This window comes from Pholcus phalangioides, unplaced genomic scaffold, assembly GCF_987345545.1.
Source record: "Pholcus phalangioides strain wild (caught in Gottingen) unplaced genomic scaffold, Ppha-v1.0 ptg000040l_1, whole genome shotgun sequence".
NCBI classification, from domain to species: Eukaryota; Metazoa; Arthropoda; class Arachnida; order Araneae; family Pholcidae; genus Pholcus; species Pholcus phalangioides.
The window spans coordinates 6,379,924-6,398,992 of record NW_028301626.1 but is presented as its reverse complement, the minus strand read 5'-3'; the positions used below and the strand labels follow the sequence as shown (position 1 = coordinate 6,398,992).

The window sequence follows — 19,069 nt, the reverse complement described above, 5'->3', positions numbered from 1 at the left end:
GGTCTAATTATCCCTCGTGTGCAGAAAATTACCGTGGTGCGACAAAAATGATCGGCTAACGAAGGTGTTTCGTTCCGGAGTCACGTTCGTCAGCCAAAATCTTCGTAAGCCGAAACTTGATTCCCCATAGCTTTCCACGGAAAATCGTTTGATTCGTTCCAGGTTCTGCAGAAAATTTAAATATTTTGAAAGGATATTTATGTAAGGGTATATATATATATATTCGAGTCCCTTGTCATATTTTTCCTGAAGACCCAGAGACTTGCAAAATATGGGTGCCCAAATGTAAGAGGCTAGATCGAGTACACTTACATTCGCTCCACATGTTTTTATGTTGCAGGTGTATTGGTAATGAACGAAGTCAACACTTCTCTGAGCTAGACCTAATTCAAATGAAAACAAAAAGGTGATTAAAAGTTATCAGGAAGTTCAAAAGATAACTGAAATTATCTGTCTCTCGAGTTGGCCTTCAATCAACCCAATAAAAGTTGACTGATGTACGTGATTCAAGTGGAATGGATCCAATTTAAATATTCTTATAAATTTCTCATTTTAAGTGTTTGAATGGCTGAACGCAGCAAGATAATAAATAAATAGATACTAATGAAAATAATCAAAAAGATAATTTTGGAAAGAATTCAGTAGAATGTGCAGTGCAGCGATTGTGCAAACTACCGTAATTAACAAGGTAGCAAAGCGGGCGAACTCGTTTCTGCAGGGGAATGGCGTCACGCATGACGTCGGCTGGTATCGACTTCAGCTCCTCATGGGACAGCCCTTGTATAATTTGGCCCTGAATTACACTGATGCGAACATTTCATTACATTTTCCATGAAGATTATTATAAAATACACTGCTGGCCACCCAAATTGCAACACCAAGAAAGACAAGAGATATCGCAACAATATTTATTTTGTAGATAACATGTTGACCAAGCATCAAATGATTAAATTTATAGACTTCTGTGAAGTGTGGTTCCTGCCAAAATCAGTAGCCAGAGTAGCCGCCATTGTTGGAGATCACCGCTGCCACACGCCTCGGCATTGATTCAAAGAGACTTTGGATGTGTTCTTGGGGTACAGCAGACCAAGCAGCTTCCACGCGTTGCCAAAGTTGATCTGGTGTGGCAGCTGGGGATGTAATCTGGGTCAATCGTTGAGCAACCATGGACCACATGTTTTCCATCGGCGAAAGATCCGCAGAGCGAGCTGGCCAGGGAAGCAATTCAATATGGCGATTGACGAAGAACCTTTGGACAATGCGTGCCACGTGTGGTCGCGCATTATCCTGTTGAAATATGGCTGTGGGCAAGCCCTGAAGGTAAGGAAGGACAACTGGCTCCAACACCTCGGAGATGTAGCGCTGGCTTTTTAAAGTACCGGCAATGCGTACTAGAGGAGTGCGAGAGTGATATCCAATACCGCCCCATACCATAATACATGGTGCAGGATCAGTGTGGCGGTGCATAACGCAGCTGTTCAGCATCTTCTCTCCACGGTGTCTCCAGACTCGAATCCGGCCATCGTGGTGTTGCAGACAGAAGCGTGACTCGTCAGTAAAGACAATTTCATTCCATTGTGCCGTCCACGTCCTTCTTTCATCGCACCATTGGCGGCGGAGACGTCTGTGGTTCTGCGTCAAGGGTAGACGAAGCAATGGACGTCTTGCGGACAGACCACTCTGCTGTAAACGGCGTCGAATGGTACGCGCAGACACTGGATGATGCGGTACAGACTGAATGTGCTGTGCTATGGTTCGTGATGTGGCTGAGCGATCCGTCACTGCCATAAGCACAATACGCCTGTCATCACGTGAAGTGGTGCACTGAGGTGGATGCGATCGAACACGTCGGTCCGTCGTACCCTCCTGCATCCAACGATCACATATCCGCATTACAGTTGTTTGGTTTCGTCCAACACGACTACCGATTTCCCTGAAAGATAATCCACAATCTCGGTAGGCCACTATCCTTCCTCTGTCGAACTCGGATACTTGATCAAAAGATGATCGCTGTTTTCTACGAGGCATAATTGATCGTTTTTTTGAAAAAACCACAAGAAAAACACAATTGCCGTACTTCAAATCGTCGAAATCTCCAATCCTTAAATAGCGCTTTGAAGTGGCGCCACAGGCGCGCGTGATGTGCGTCTGTGCTGAAATTCTAATCATTTGCATATCTCACCTCCGCTAATGCATGTTGTAAATTTCATATTATTTGCATGCTTCCTTCAGGTTGTTGCATTTACGGTGGCCAGCAGTGTATATTACACTGTTTATTTTTCAAGCACAATAAAACCCCACTTAACGGACACCTCTCACATACGGTCACCCCTCTTTTACGGCCAAATAAAACTATCCCGGCAAAAAGCCTATTTAAATAATGTATTTAGAACCCTTGCCACCCTCAGATACGGTCACGGACACCATTTTTATTATTCTTTCCATTAGACTAAAACTCTAGCACAGACACCAATAGTTTAAATTTTGGTTCAAATTATGTTCACTAGATGGCAGCACAAGTTCTGATATTTGATCCACTTTTTGGTTACTTTCGATGAAATTTTGGCTTGAAGTTTGTTAGCGTTTGGCACCTCTGATGTCGGTTTCCTGGTTGTGTTCGTATATTTTACATGCTTTCACGCTGTTTATTATGGCCAGTTCTAGTAATCTTCGCGCTCTACCACTAAGAGGAGAGATTCTGAAAAGAAAAAGAATTGATGTCATCGGATACAGTGAAAAACGGGAAATTCGTACTCTTGCAAAGAAATTCAATGTCGAGATGACACGCAGAACGCAATACGTTCCATTTAGAAGCAAGAGAAACATTGACAAGAAGAATGGCTGGAAAACGGAAAACAAGCTGGGAAAAATGAATTTCCGAGGACAGAAGGACTTGCCGTAGACGCAGTTGTGTCCGCCATTGGTTTATTGTAAGAGTATAGACGGACTTTGTCCGAAGATACTCAGAAATCACCAAAGAATAAAGACAAATATGCAGGAAATATAAAACTCCTTTTATATTTTCCGTATACGTGCCTTATTCGTAGGTGATTTCTGAGGATTGGTTTATTTCAGCCGGAAAGGATATAATTTTCCTGTCTCCGACCCGATTCTACAGGAAAAAGCTCAGGAAGCTGCAGAACTCGAACTCGCCAACTCCAAAGCTTTAAATGCTTGGTTGATAGTTTTCTTGTGCGTCACGAAATTGCATTTGAGAAATCATTTGCTGATGATGAAGGGTGCGAAGAATGGAGTAAAAAAAATTGCCAAAAATTATCGAGGAATATTCAGCTAGTGGTATAATACAAATACAACACCACAACAGGCAAAATGCCCAACGAAGTGGCTGAGAAAAAGATGCCCATAACAAATATGGATGTCATATATTTCAAAAATGAAGCAACCCAATTAAAAATGTAATTAGAAACATTATAAACAATATATACACATGATAAAATATCATACAACGTCCATAAAGAATACTTATGGTTGTCTTATTCTAAGTATGGATCGAGCTTCTCGATTTACTCCAACATGTTTATCGTATTTCTTTTTAAACGTGTCAGTTGTGTTACAATTTAATACCTCCGGGGGTAAGCTATTCCATTTATTGACAACCCTATTAGAGAAAAATTCCCCCTGCGACACCATAACCTTGCATTGTCCCTTACCAATCGATACTGGTGTCCCCTTGTAAAAGCAGTCGATTGGCGGTGTACTGAAAGTTCATGGTCCATTCTATCCATCTCATTGAAAATTTTGAACCAACAGTGCCAACAGTTTGGTGGCCAACAGTTAATCTACGGGCGACATACGGCCAATATTTGAGAAGGAGTTTGAATACTCAGTAAAACCCACCAAACACATAGTTTGATCAGTTTTTCCACAACAGATGTAAATTCAGTCTACGAACTTTATACAATATTTCTTTTGTAATTTTCATTGCGTATTTGTATAATAATTATATATTTTCCTGACTTTAAACGAAAACTCATCTTATATTGTCAGAATTTCGTTCGTTTGCAAATAAAGAACCATTTTAGTTAGTGTTAATACTGTATTTTACAGTTTAAATGGGGAACCCTCCCCCCCTGATGCTGTCACCCCTCTTTTACGGACGAATTTTTTTGTCTCGTGGCGGTCCGCAAAAGAGGGGTTTCACACACTGTAGTTCTAAAATACTTACGGATCGCGAACATAAAATTGTTCTTCTTTATGTGATGTATTTATGATATTTTTTGCGTAATTTTCAGTCTCGAACTTTGGCCAAGAAGAAGTTAGTCCATTACACGACGACCAACCCCGAGAAAAGAGCGAACGCCGCGTTTCTCATCGGTGCTTATATGGTGAGTATGAATTCCGGTATACCAGCATTTCTCAACCTATGGTCCGCGACGATGACATAGGTCAGTGGTGAGCAATCTTTTCAGTCCGCGGGCCAGATATGTTATATTTTTGTCGCTCTCGGTCCAGAAACTTATATGTTTTGTATGACCATATAACCAGTATTTTACGGGACGTTTCCGTAATTCTGAACGTTCCAACTTTGAACAGTTGAAATCAAAATCGACTTAGTTAAAATTATCATGTCATAAACACATGTTCATCTCGCATATTTATCAAACGTGTACGTTTTGTTTGGGGAATTATAAATGTTGTGTCTTGTGGAAGTTCCCTACTTCCTGCCATTGGCGATTTTTCAGCAATTTTAGCGATAGATGGCCACTACTTGCCTTCGATCATTTTTGTGCCTGTAATTGACACCTTTAAAATTATTTTTAAGTACAAAAAGTATTTTTAAGTATTATTTTTTTAAGTAATTTTAACATTAATTTTCCCTTCGAAATTTATTTTTTTTGGCTGTAATGAGCAACTTTTCTTGCATTTGACAATATATTTTTACGATAATTTGTGATACCCCGTATGGATCCCGGATTTTCTGTTCCCCGTATTTTTATGAAGGAAACAAGCCAGCCTAGATATTTATTGTGTTGTGTGTATTTTTCTACCGTAACACGTATGGCGGGCCGGGCCGTGGTTCGCCCATCACAAGCATATGTAGTTAGCAGGCGGATTTGATAAAATTATTCACCCGTTGTTATTGATTATTAGTAATATCCATATGGGTTCAAATAGAATTATACCTTCAATACTTGGTTTAACATGCATCATCTAGGACAGTGGTTCTCAACCGGGGGCCATATGACCTCAGGGGGCCCTAGGATATTCCAGGGGGGCCACGGATGAAAATCTGGCGAAAGGGAATCCATCTGGCGAAAGGTGGAACGAAGAAGTTTGTGGAATTAAATTTTTTTACTTAGTCACTCTGACTAAAAAAAATTTAATTTCAAACAAAAAAATTCATGGAATATATTTTTCGCAATTTTTTCCGCTATTCAAGTAACATTAACGTGAGGAAGGAAATAAAAAAAGCGTTGCATGTAATCTCGGTGGGTTTACGACTTGGGAGGGACAGTACGCCCTGACACAAACTATAGAAGAGGTTTAAGCAAAATGGAGTAACTGTAAAGACAGAAAATTGTGTGTTCAAAGACTTTTCATTCAAAGAGGGCTGCCATAAAGAAAGCAGACAAAGCTGTGTTGACCATTCATTGACATTCTTTTGAGTGCTGGTAGTAAATGCAATCCAAGAAGTAGATGGGTGAGAAATGAAAGCATGTGTGTGAAAAAAAACCATCGTTTTCATGCAATTACAGACGGATAGCCATCTAGTTTAGCTCAAAGCTATCTTCAACCGGCACTGAGTGGTCTGATCATTGATCATTTTTGTCGCACCACGGTCATTTTCTGCACACGAAGGCTAGTTAGACCCCGGGACCTACAATTTATTGCCGATTCCGAACGGCAGGCTTGTTTCTTATACTCATCGAGAGGTTGGTGCGCTAACCCCTCGATGGTGGACTCCGTGCGGTAACAATTTTTTGCTGCCGTCAAGTCGCCATTTTTTCTTGTACCCCTGTGTCAGGAAAGTTTTCTGACAAGGACGAACTGGGTATCGAACTCGCGACACCTCTAAACCTCAGTGGTCTGATGGGGCATATATTTATAAAAATCGAATAAAGAACGATTGCTGTGGGGTATTTTTTTAATGAATTTTTGGGGAGGGGTGTTCCAACACCCATTGCCTCCATTGAAAAGGAATAAAGTCGAATTCAGTTAAAACGAACTGCAAGAGACCAAATCATACATGAGGAAAAATACCCGCGAAATTAAATTGCTGTATAACTTAAGAAACTGTAATTGCATAAATTTGCTGTTGTTTCAAAATCGCAAGTGTTCTTATGCCATTCATTTCAATTTAACAGGAAAAACGTGATTTTAAACATATTTAAGACGATCTTAACGTCATTTGGTTTGCTGATTGGTTTCTATATGCAATCCAAGCAGATAATGTAGTGGGACTTGGTAGGACTAAGATTGACATCACATCTTTAAAGTTTTTTTAATCTATACTATAATGCTTCCTATTAACTGCCCTACTACCTAAGCCTGCTGCTGGCCTGCAACATCCCAAATAATTTCAATACAATTTTCCTATCCTGCAAGAACAATGTTGTGGGCATTACAAAAAAAAAATTCTAAAATGGTGTATGACCACATTTAAAGCAATTTAAATCCATTTATTTGAGACTCACTGCGTCTGTTGATTTCTCAGAAAAGTGCAATAAATTCTCACGTAAGTCTTCACTTTGAAATGTCCATAACCGACCGGCTCAATGCGTATCTTTGTATCTTTCAACCTAAAATTTGTGGTTTTTAGTGTTGATAATACGCATGCAAAACCAATTCAGCGACGCATTTTTCAATATCTGCAAAAACCTCGTGGATTTGATAGTTGGAAATGATGTCTAAATGCCAAAGATTTGGAGTTCGAATCAAAATGAAAATGGCAAAGAATTGAAATCGTGCTTCGTATAAATGAAATATTTTAATATTGAAAGCTATATATATACAGAGGTTAATCGTGACCGTAGTCAAACGTTTCATAAATGTGAAATTTTGTCATAAAACTGAGAGTGAGGCCCGAATCCCCTTGCGCACAAGTGGAATTTCATGGCATTTACGCACAACAGAGCTCCTCTTGGCCATTTTTCTTTTTTTCTCCCCACCTTTTCTTTCTTTTGTTTCCTTCTTAAATTTTATAAAAGTAAAATGACATAATCACTATAAAAAGGACTGCTTTCAGATCAAATTGCAAAAGTTCAATTACTTTAGTGGAAAAATATCAGATTTGTTTTGGTGGGAATATAGTCAAACCCCATTATAATGAACTCCAAGAGACCGAAGTAATAAAGAAATTTCGTTAAATTTCAGATGTTTATATTGTTCCTATGTAAACTTATCCGGGGGGATTAGAAAAGTTTTCGTTAAAACGATATTTTTTTCCGTTAAAACGAGAGTCGACTGTATTTTTTTACGTGTATATGCAGACTGCATGGGTAACAGGGCGTATGGCACTACTTGCGAGCAGTTAGTCTTAAAGACATACCAACTAGAAAAAGTATCCAAATCACGTGTCCAACTCAGATATGTCATTCATGTTGTAAGGGGTTGTATAGTTATAAAATAAAATAAAAAACTTTTTATACCATCCCCGTGTGCCAAAGTCCCCAATTAAGAAGTTGTTGCTCTGTCTTTCCCGATGACAACTAAAATAATTTCACGTTTCTAAGTGCGATATTCACCGAGATATGCGAATTCGAAAAATTGAGGAAATTTGGGGGGGGGGAACACCATTAAATGCGGGTAAAATGGTTTCCTCGCATTTAATGATTTTTTTTTCCAACTTTCTTCGAATATCTCAGTGAATATTGCACTTAGAAACGATTAATTTTTTGTTGGAGACCAGGAAACAACTTTCCAATTGGGTTTTGGGGCACAGAGTTCCATATAAAAAGTTAACATTTTTATTTTAATAACTATGTAACCCCTGGCAATATGAAGCAAATATCTGAGTAATACACATTATTCGGGTACTTTTTCCAACTGGAAGTATGCCTCTTGGACCAATGGTTCGCCAGTAAAATGCCGTATGCCCCGCTACCTATGCACCCTGTATATTAAATATAGTACGGACTGTGTTATGTGAAATATTGTGTTGTGTTTAAGCCAACTTGCACGTTGCTTCGTTCGCCTGCGAGAGAGCGGCCATATTACGAACCAAAATGCCACTTGAAGGTAGCTTGTCACATCCAACGAAATATATCAGATTTTCACCGTATCATTCAAGTATTACGTCAGCATCGAGGGTAGGGAGGGAGTTTCGGATTTGCTGACTTTTGATGATAGGGGGGGGGGGGTTTGAAGGCTGCTTACGTCATCAACGACCCCTTTTTGAAGATATGAAATATTCTAAGCTGCTGACGAAATTCTGCTGACGGGGAAGGGGGGGGGGGTCAGTGTTTTGCTGACTTTTGCTGACAACGCGGGGGGGGGGTCAAAAATGGCTGAAAATCTGCTTACGTAATACTTGAATGGCCCCTTATTTATATTTTCCGACGGGCTTGAAATCCTGATAATGAATCATTATGTTCACTTGAACAGTTTCGTCACTGCGTTACGCAATGACAAAATCGGTATATACCGGGTGACTCGAACTGTTACGCCGTCCGCCAATAGCAGTTTTTTTTGTTTTTTTTTTGCCTTGTAGCATTTGCCGCGAATTCACAATGGCACTAACAATTTTAAAAGGGAATTAAAATTAATTTAATACTCTAGAATATACTTTAAGAAATTCGTTTTTAAAAATATTGTTGGCGCTGCTACCTACTTTCGAAATTAGAAGTACCCTATGTGGTGATGACGAAGCTCAGGTATAAAAAACTAAATTCTTCATTCAGCTACGCTTCTTATAAACAAAGCTTATAAACTGACCTGAAAGATCAAAATTCCAGTTCGGTAATTTTTTCAAGACCCAAAGAGACATCCAAAACATAGGACCTCAACACAAGCAGACGACAGGTAAGATCGTAAAAAGTGAATTTTTCCACTCTCCACGTTGTAGTAATGTGCTGCCATCTAATGTCAAATTTGAAAGTGACTCATATGGTGATGATGAAGTTCAAAGTGAAAAAAAACTATATTCTTTATTCCGCTCAGTTCCTTGTAAACAAAACTCGGGAACTGAACTGGTAATTCAAACTGAAAGTTCGGTTATTTTATTTGAGTATAAGGAGACGTCCAAAACGAAGAACCTCTTAATGAGCAGACGACAGACAAGAAGTCGGTTCCCTACAAGCTAAGCTCACAAACCAGTTCGGTTATTTTTTAAGAACACAAGGAGAAGTCCAAAACAAGTAACCTGGAGAGAAGCAGACGACATTACTGGTGGGACTTATTACTGGAGGGAGCATCCAGCAGCCGCGACATCAAATGCAAGGAAATCGCGTGACTCGGTCAAAACAAACTTCCCGCCTGGCAATTTTTTCCATAGAAATGTACAGTTCGGTCTCTAAATATTGGGTTTTAAAGATTTAAAAGAAGGATAAAGAACTCATATAAAGGTGAAAAAAGATTAAATTATTTATTTCATTAATACTGGAATCATTTCTTTTATCATTTCTTGAAGTTTCCTTCATCAATTATGGATTTTCCTTCATTAATTCTGAAATTTTCCTTCATTATTTTTTGAATATTCTTTCATTAATTCTGGAATTTTATTTCCTTTATTAATTATTATTTCTTTCATTACTTCTGAAATAATTGTTTTCATCAATTCTGGATTTGTTAATGCTGAAATTATTTCTTTTATTAATGCTGGAATTCTGGAATTGTATCTTTCATTAATTTTGGAATTATCTCTTTCCTTCATTCTGGAATTATCTTTCATTAATTTTATTATTATCGCTTTCATTAATTCTTTCACTAATTTTTGAATTATCACTTTTCCATTAATGCTGACATTATCTTTCTTTAATGCTGACATTATCTTTCTTTAATGCTGAAATTATAACTTTCATTAATTTTGGAATTATCTCGTCCAAGCTGAAATTATTTTTTCATTTATTGTTTTAAACTCCTATTTATGCCATAAGAAAATAACAGTGGGGGTGTCGTGTTTGTTTTCACCGAGTCACGTGATGTTCCGACGAAAGATATTGGGGGACACAGTTCTTAGCACTGCCAAGGCAGAGACCGCTGACGTCCTACTCTCTCCAGAGGCTTGATTTATATACTGTTGGTGCTGCCATTTAATCTCGAAATTTCAGGCAACTCATGAGATGATGAAAGAGAGATTCTTTGTCATTTTTTGGCATGAAATTTTTTTATGAGACGAAAGTTCGGTAACAAAATTCGTACATTTTGCAATAATCGATTTTATGTAGAAAAAAGTGATTATTTCTTTCCACAAAAACATTCGGACAATATGGATGATCGAACAAATAAGTGAAAACACGGATTATGTGGTCTTCAGATAGGGTTACCAGATTCTAAACTGAAAAAGAAGGACGCCTGGTGCGAACCTTAGGCAGTCACGTCTTAACGCATGCTTCCCCCACCCCGGGCCGTGCCCGAAGAGCCTCAAGAGAAGAGGTGCCTCAGAAAAACGAGACGTAGTTGAATTTTTCGAGAATTTTCCATGTAGGGCCTCCAAAAAATTGGAGGCCCACCTCCTTGGCTCAGGGGTGTGGGGGGGGGGGGCTATGATGCTATTACGACGATCCTGCCTGTCAGCCCTACTCTTGTGGAAGTCATGAAATTCCAGTAATTGATTCCTTCACTTCTATTAATTTACATTTATTACACAAAAATAGCAATAAAAGATTCGAAAAATGATCAGTTGTCGAATTGTAACGTATATTTGATAAAGAGATGATGATGAAGCACTTTGAAAGTTTTAAATTTTGAAATTTGAAATTTATTACACACACACATATTACAACATATAATACAGACGCAATATACAAAAAAAAACATATATATTACCATTTATATATTAGCCCAAGTATGACAAAATTTTATGAGTGTTCAGTATTATTCGAGCCACGATGAAGTGTCAGCAGGTGGACCACGCGCTAATTATTAGTAATAATCTATGAATTTCGTAAAATTAATTTAAATGTCATTCTCCCTCTCAATGGATCGTGTTTGATTACGATCCAGACTATCAACGCGTTCATGAAATAATGAAAAAAATTAGAGTAATAAAATGCGTTCTCTCTGAAAAAAAAATTCCCCTCCAAGATTTATGTTCGCAACTCGAAAAGTTTGTAAGTCGGGAACAACTACATAAAATGTTTTTAGAGGGAGCCGCAAAAGTTTTTGTCTGCATTGGGCCGCGAAATTCTCCCGAGCCAGGACCTGTCTCCGATTTTGAATTTAAATATCTCAGGGAATAACATGCAGTTAAAAACATGTGATTTGTTTGTTGGGTTCAGAAGAGAAAGAGCAACAACTGTCTGATTGGAAATTAGGGGGGGGATCGTGCAAAAATTTACATTTTTTATTTTTCGTACACTGTATTTTCATCCTCAAAACTCGTACAGGGTGATTTTTGGTCATATTTTGAGAATTTTTAAAATTAGAACCATACTACTACGACGAACGATTGATAGATAAAGGCTGTACCAACACTCCATGGAGAAACCATTGAATCTTATAATGGCCATAATATTACCAATAGGCAGGGCTGCAACTAGTGGGGGGGGGGGGAGCAGGTGAGTCTGGTGCCCCAGGCGCATTACAAAAGGGGGCGCAAATTCAACCATTCAACCTATCCTTCAGCATTACGGGGGGGGGGGTGCCTAAATGAGTAGTTCCCCGGCTAACCAAGTGTCTAGTTGCGGCCCTGCCAATAGGCATCTTATTTCTGGCGATTCACCGTTATATATGTATTGGGTATTTTTTCTTTTTAGATAAAATTGTCAAGTTTGTAATTTACACCTGGTAGCATTTCTTTTACTTCTATGGATCAAACTACACAGTTGATCCACTAATGACCCACAAAAATCATGTCCTTATTCTGTAGAACTTGGTTTGCTGCATGGGGCCCATCTGGTCACTTCTGGCAACCAAGTGACAATTAGATCTGGTTCCGATTTTCAAGAGTAAATATGCAAATAAGTAGATAGGAATTTTTAGCAAGGTAGTAGTGCCTCTTTCAGAAAAGTCGCTTTGTATGCGGGCGTATGATGATGTTAAGACAGCCCTGGGCGTACTTCATTAAAATTGTGAAAAGCTAATCGAAAAACTTGGCAATAATGTGAAGTCTAGTTTGCAATATTATTAGATTCTCATCTTTCGTGCCATTCTTGTGATAATGATCTTCAACTATACAATCGAGTGTTCTTACAATTTTAGGATCTTCTATCGGATGATGGATGTTGAAAAAAAATCGTGCATTAAAAAGAAAATACCACACGATATCTTTTTGGTGGTGCCCCTTTAGTACTGATGCCCTAAGCACGTGCTTATTTTGCTTAATGGTTAATCCGGCCCTGTGACTGCGCACATGATTTCTCTGGAATGAATTTTTCAAAAAATATTTAAAAAATTTTCACACGTATTTTAGTTCATTTTTTCAAGTTCATAGTATGACTACAACACGAACCTATATCCTTGATACATTATTGAAAACGATGTGAAAGGTTGAACTTCTCAATTGTGATTGATTTCTGTGTGGCTACTTCCTCATTATATACTACTTTTATCCGCATGAAGAGAATAAAATTAATAAAAGTGCTTGCTTTACACTTTTTACGATTTTTATCACTACAAGAATGCGTATTTTGGAAGCTACAACTGACATTTTCTCAACGAAACCATAATGATTTACACAAAAATAAAGTAATTTGAAATAATACAAATTTCATCCAGTACAGTAACTTGATGACATTGTACCGTCTTCAAGCGCAGAATTTACATTGATTGAAAATAATTTATTCTATTTTTTTTTTTACTGTATTCTATTACGTTTATTTTGCTCTTTCGTTATTTTCATAAATTAAAAATTAATCAAATTAAATTCAAACATATTTACAGTCAAACCTCGTTAGTGCGTCACCCGGTTAACACGTCACTCCGCTTACCGGGTCACTTTTTTGGAAGTCCCAATTGTCCTCAGACAGGAATTGGCATAGCTGTGGTTTACTCCGTTTAACGAGTCACTCCGCTTACGAAGTCATATTTTTGCTCTTCTAAGAGTGGCTCATTAACGAGGTTTGACTGTACATACTTCAGACAATTTCTGAATAACTATCTTCTAATGCAAAAACGGGCGAGGGGGAGGAGGGGTTAGAAAATTATTCATGTTCGCAAGAGGGAGCCATAGGAATGAGAAATGGTTGAAAGGGTGCCATGGACAAAAAAAGTCCATGAGTTGAAAAGTGGTTGAGAACCACTGATCTAGGAGAATGCAGGAAATTGCGATCTTAAATACGGGATACCACTAAATTTTCCCAAAAATTGCAATTTATTGCTTCAAATGCAATTTGCTAATTACTGCAAAAATTGCTGAACGGTGTGGAAATAAAGGGCTGTTACAAACCGCAATTAACAAAAGTGTGAAGTACATATCCCGAAAAAATACGGTAAACTGGGCTCTTAAATAATAATCCATACAATACTGTGATACCAGACATGGTCCACGCTCTGTCCCAAGAAGGATGTAAGCGTTTTACCCCGAGGGGCTGGACCACACTGTCCGTACAATACTGGACATCGCCAGTTGTTATAAAAAAAACTTTACCAAAAGTAGGCACAATCACTGATCGTAATTAAAATTGCTGAAAAATTGTGGAAAAAACGTTAAACCTGGCAAATATGTGAGATGAGTATTTTTGTCATAATTATGATATTTATATTATGAAAACGCTGTGTGTGTGAGTTACGACTTTAGTGAGAATTACAAATTCAAATAAGTATCGTTGAAAAAAACCGGAGATTCAGAAGGTGGGGTGACCATCCCTCTCAATAGCCGAATAATATGAAGAAAATAGGTCTGCATAAAATATGGGACGATCCAACGAACCTACACAATAAATTGGATCTCCCGACATATCACCCTGGGTTCCTGCCTACCTTGGGCTAGATTTCAACGAGCTTTATCCTTCTTGTTTGGGCTTTATGTAATCCCAATATCGTTTGTCCTCAAACAAAATTATGTTCGTCGTTCGGGTTGTAAATTAATGGATGTCCCGGTTTTTAACAATGATTCCCGGGATTTGTCCCGGTTTTGCAGGCACCTCATCTGGTCACCCTAGTCAGGGGTCTTCAACCTTCGAGAGACACACACACACATTGCGGGCCAAATAAAACTTCTCACGAAGCCCGCAGGCCACCCAGTCATACCGTGGTATTCTCCGATTGTTAAAATAGGTTCCCCAAATTTACTGAACGCTTTTTTATTTACTCGGAACTCATTTCTTTCATAAAATTTGAATTTTTTTATTTATTTGCAAGTAACTTCCTTTCATTAATTAACTAATTCCATTTAATCAAAATTATTTCTTTTCTTAAATCTGAAATATGTCCTGATAATTCTAAAATGAATTTATTTCTTTGAAAAATTGTTAATTTTTTCTGGATTATTACTCTTGATAATTTTGAAATTACTCTTGATAATTCTGGAATTACTCTCGCCAATTCTGGAATTACTCTTGGCAATTCTGAAATTACTCTTGATCATTCTGGAATTAATCTTGATCATTCTGGAATTAATCTTGGTAATTCTGAAATAACTCATGACGATTCTGATATTACTTTTGATCATTCTGAAATTACTCTTTACCATTCTGATATTACTCTTGACCATTCTGAAATTACTCTGAATAATTTTGGAATTACTCTTGTGGCAGTTCTGAAATTACTCTTGACGTTTCTGACACTATCCTTGACAACTCTGGAATTACTCTTGACACTTCTGAAATTGCTCTTGATCATTCTGATATCACTCTTGACCACTCCGAAATTGCTCTTGACACAATTCTTTAATTATTTAATTATATTTTCATTTAGGACGCTGAATTTTGCCTCTCGAAATATCTAGCCTAAATTGACCATAGACCTCAAAACTAATTTGGCTCAGAGTTCCCGAATTCGTTACGACGGCCCTCTTTATGTACCAAAAGCACAGCATTACTATCGAATCTGGAAAGTGGCTCACACTTTCTAAATACGGTAGTGCAGATCTCAGTGGCCAGGACTGTTTAACGAGTTTTTTTTATTTATTTTTGGAATTTAATCGTTTCCTATATAAAGTAGCAATGCGATCTTCATGGGGAGAACGACGCGAGTGATTTTATACATTCGAGCACTGGCCAAGGGTACCTGTGCTATAAATATTTGCTAACTTTTTCCCGTCAGAACCCTGCTTCATTTGAGGTAACGGAAGTAAGTTGCTTTTTGCATCAGTCCAGGATTGTGAGCAGTTCTATCTATCTATCTATAATTATAAAGTAGCTATTTTTTTAAAAATGGTCAGCGGGCCACAGTAAAAAGCTCGGAGAGCCACATTTGGCAATTGGGCCATGGGTTGAAGACCCCCCTGCTGTACGTTCTGAAACAATTAATAACGATTCTCCTCCCCCCACAAAATAATATAAAATCAGGGGCAAGGGGGCAAAATTTGGTCCTAAAGATTTTTGGTGCCCCGATATTGTTGAGACGCATCTGGCCCAGCTATTATTTTCTCACCGGGTCCCGCGTCTGGTAAAGGCCATTCTGATTCAACGCAAGGAAGAAGCAGGGTCGTAACTTACGGAACAGAAACGAAAATTTACTCTGCCGCCTAGGACCAGCGCCCATTTTGGAACCCCCCCCCCCTCTTCGTAACTTTGTTTGAACAAATAAACCGTATAAGCTCAGTGTCCTTCCTGATCCGGAACAACAGAGCCTCCCGCCATTCCCTAGTTGCTGCTTTTTGAGGAGGCACCAAAATCCATGGTGGAATTGAATGAGCCTTGTAAGTGAGGAAAAAGGCTCATTAAATTCCAGGCGAGGGCACCAAAATCAATGCTTGCTCCGGGTGACGAAGTATTCGACAGTTGAGACCCTGGGTGCGTTTTGCGCTGACGCACCTGTCAAGGCAATATTATGTTTTTTGTGAGGATGTGCAGTGCCATCTTAACGCTTGGACTCATGGTCCGGGGTCTAAGAGAAGAGGGGACGGCTCACAGAAATGATATCTTGTTAAAATTTTCGAGAATAACCATGCAATAAACAAGCATTTTTTGTTCGTAGGATCTCAGAAAAATCCCTTGACCTGGGGGCCCATAATGCTCTTAAGACGGCCCGAACTGAGTGTTGTCAGATGTCATACACCGTACATGCTCAACCCATCGCCCGCGAGTCAAAATGACATTTGGCCCGGAGTCATCTGATGTGGTCCGCGACCACAAAACCTATTTTTGTAAAAATGAACTAAGGGGTACATTTTCAGATAACTTAGGTGATCCACGGCATATTTATAGGTCATCGTAGCACACTCCCAGAACACATGAGTATCAGGCGAAATATTTATGGATGACTTAAATGACCCACGGCAAACTTATAGATCACTTGAGTGACCCACCTCAGTTACAGATCATTGCAGTGGCCCACGGCATATTTTCAGGTCAATTTAGCATCCTGTGACACATTCATAGATCATTTAAGTGAACCGCGGCCATTTATAGATCATTTAAATGATGCATGGCCGAGGTACAGGTCAAACGGCCTACCGCGCACATTTTCAAATAACTTTAGTATCCCACGACACTTTCACAGATCACTTAAGTGAATAACGGCACATTTATAGATCACTTTAGTGACCCGTGGTTCATTAACAGATCACTTTAGTGACCCGTGGTTCATTAACAGATCACTTAAGTGACCCGCATCACGTAATCAAATCAATGAAGTGGCCCGCACTTTCCTAAAGGTTGAGCACCCTTGTCATGCAGCAGTCATCTTCAACCTGTCGCTCTCGAGCACCATGGTGCTCCCTGAAGCGGTAAGACTGCTCGATGCTCATGAAAGATTTCGAGCTCGCGAGCACTTGTGATAAACTCTTCAATTAAATCCCCTGCAAAAAAATTGCATTCCAGAATTACGATCTGCAAAGCAGATTTTAAGCATGCATATGTAAATGTTGCCGGTTCAACTCATGGTTCTTTGGCCTTATGAGGCCCGTGACCTCAAACATTATTTTTGTGAATATGAATTAAGCGGCACATTTTCAGATTACTCAAGCGGCTCGCTGCGTATTTACAGATTACTTAATTAAACCGCAGCACATCTACAGATCACTTAAGCCGCCGACAACACAGTTCCAGATCACTTTAATGGACCGCAGCACATTCACAGATCACTCAAGAGGGCGTCGCGTACTTCAGTTGACCCGCACTTCCCTATAGGTTGAGCATCCATTCAGTAAGGGCCGCTCTCTGTTCGACAATAAGTATAGACAGTGCTCGCGACTCGAGAAATGTTGAAGACCCCCCCTTGCCATGCAGCGTTTTTATAGAAACACAGAAAATGGCATTAATGTCCAGATTTTACCGTCACTCCTAATATTATTTTGACATGCATTTGCAGATAATAGAGCATGGGAAATCGCCCGAAGAAGCGTATAAGCCCCTCGTATCCAGAGGAAGTCCTCCGTTCGAGCCTTTCAGGTGAGTTCCGCCATCAATTGATCTCGATGTAGCGAAAATATATTTCAAAACAGTAATATTGTAGCTGAACGACAATATAATGTTTAATCGTCAGACAAGGATGTTATCCTTGATGTTCGACATGATATCGTGTCTAGATAAAATTGTTTTGAATTAAGAAATTACCTTTTTCCTGCGTTATAACATGGATACACAAACTCTGGCGCAAGAATCAAATCGGCCCACTCGAGTTTTCTTATATCAATCCCTTAAACTTGAAACAAGAACATTTAAATTGATTTTAACGTTATTTCTCATTTCTGCTCGAAAATGTAAATCAGCTTTCATGTTGCTCTCGAAAAAGTAAATCAGCTTTCATGTTGCTTTCGAAGAAGTAAATCAGCATTCATGTTGTTTTCGAAGAAGTAAATCAGCTTTCATGTTGTTCTCGAAGAAGTAAATCAGCTTTCATGTTGCTCTCGAAGAAGTAAATCAGCTTTCATGTTGCTCTCGAAGAAGTAAATCAGTTTTTATACACCGCTCTCGAAGATGTAAATCAGCTTTCATGTTGTTCTCGAAAAAGTAAATCAGCTTTCATGTTGCTTTCGAAGAAGTAAATCAGCATTCATGTTGTTTTCGAAGAAGTAAATCAGCTTTCATGTTGTTCTCGAAGAAGTAAATCAGCTTTCATGTTGCTTTCGAAGAAGTAAATCAGCTTTCATGTTGCTCTCGAAGAAGTAAATCAGCTTTCATGTTGCTCTCGGAGAAGTAAATCAGTTTTTATACACCGCTCTCGAAGATGTAAATCAGCTTTCATGTTGTTCTCGAAAAAGTAAATCAGCTTTCATGTTTCTTTCGAAGAAGTAAATCAGCATTCATGTTGTTTTCGAAGAAGTAAATCAGCTTTCATGTTGCTCTCGAAGAAGTAAATCAGTTTTTATACACCGCTCTCGAAGATGTAAATCAGCATTCATGTTGTTCTCGAAAAAGTAAATCAGCTTTCATGTTGCTTTCGAAGAAGTAAATCAGCATTCATGTTGTTTTCGAAGAAGTAAATCAGCTTTCATGTTGCTCTCGAAGAAGTAAATCAGTTTTTATACACCGCTCTCGAAGATGTAAATCAGCATTCATGTTGTTCTCGAAAAAGTAAATCAGCTTTCATGTTGCTTTCGAAGAAGTAAATCAGCATTCATGTTGTTTTCGAAGAAGTAAATCAGCTTTCATGTTGCTCTCGAAGAAGTAAATCAGCTTTCATGTTGCTCTCGAAGTAAATCAGTTTTTATACACCGCTCTCGAAGATGTAAATCAGCTTTCATGTTGTTCTCGAAAAAGTAAATCAGCTTTCATGTTTCTTTCGAAGAAGTAAATCAGCATTCATGTTGTTTTCGAAGAAGTAAATCAGCTTTCATGTTGCTCTCGAAGAAGTAAATCAGTTTTTATACACCGCTCTCGAAGATGTAAATCAGCATTCATGT

General features: G+C 38.6%; 1 protein-coding gene across 1 annotated transcript in view; it reads left to right on the top strand.

The window, feature by feature from the left end:
- LOC149065338 (dual specificity protein phosphatase CDC14A-like) overlaps positions 1-19,069 on the top strand; it is a 192,430-nt gene that overhangs the window by 78,794 nt on the left and 94,567 nt on the right. The window contains exons 4-5 of the mRNA XM_089254120.1: positions 4,254-4,346; positions 17,536-17,615. Of these exons, the coding sequence (XP_089110246.1) occupies positions 4,254-4,346; positions 17,536-17,615 (173 nt within the window). The remainder of the gene's footprint in view (positions 1-4,253; positions 4,347-17,535; positions 17,616-19,069) is intronic.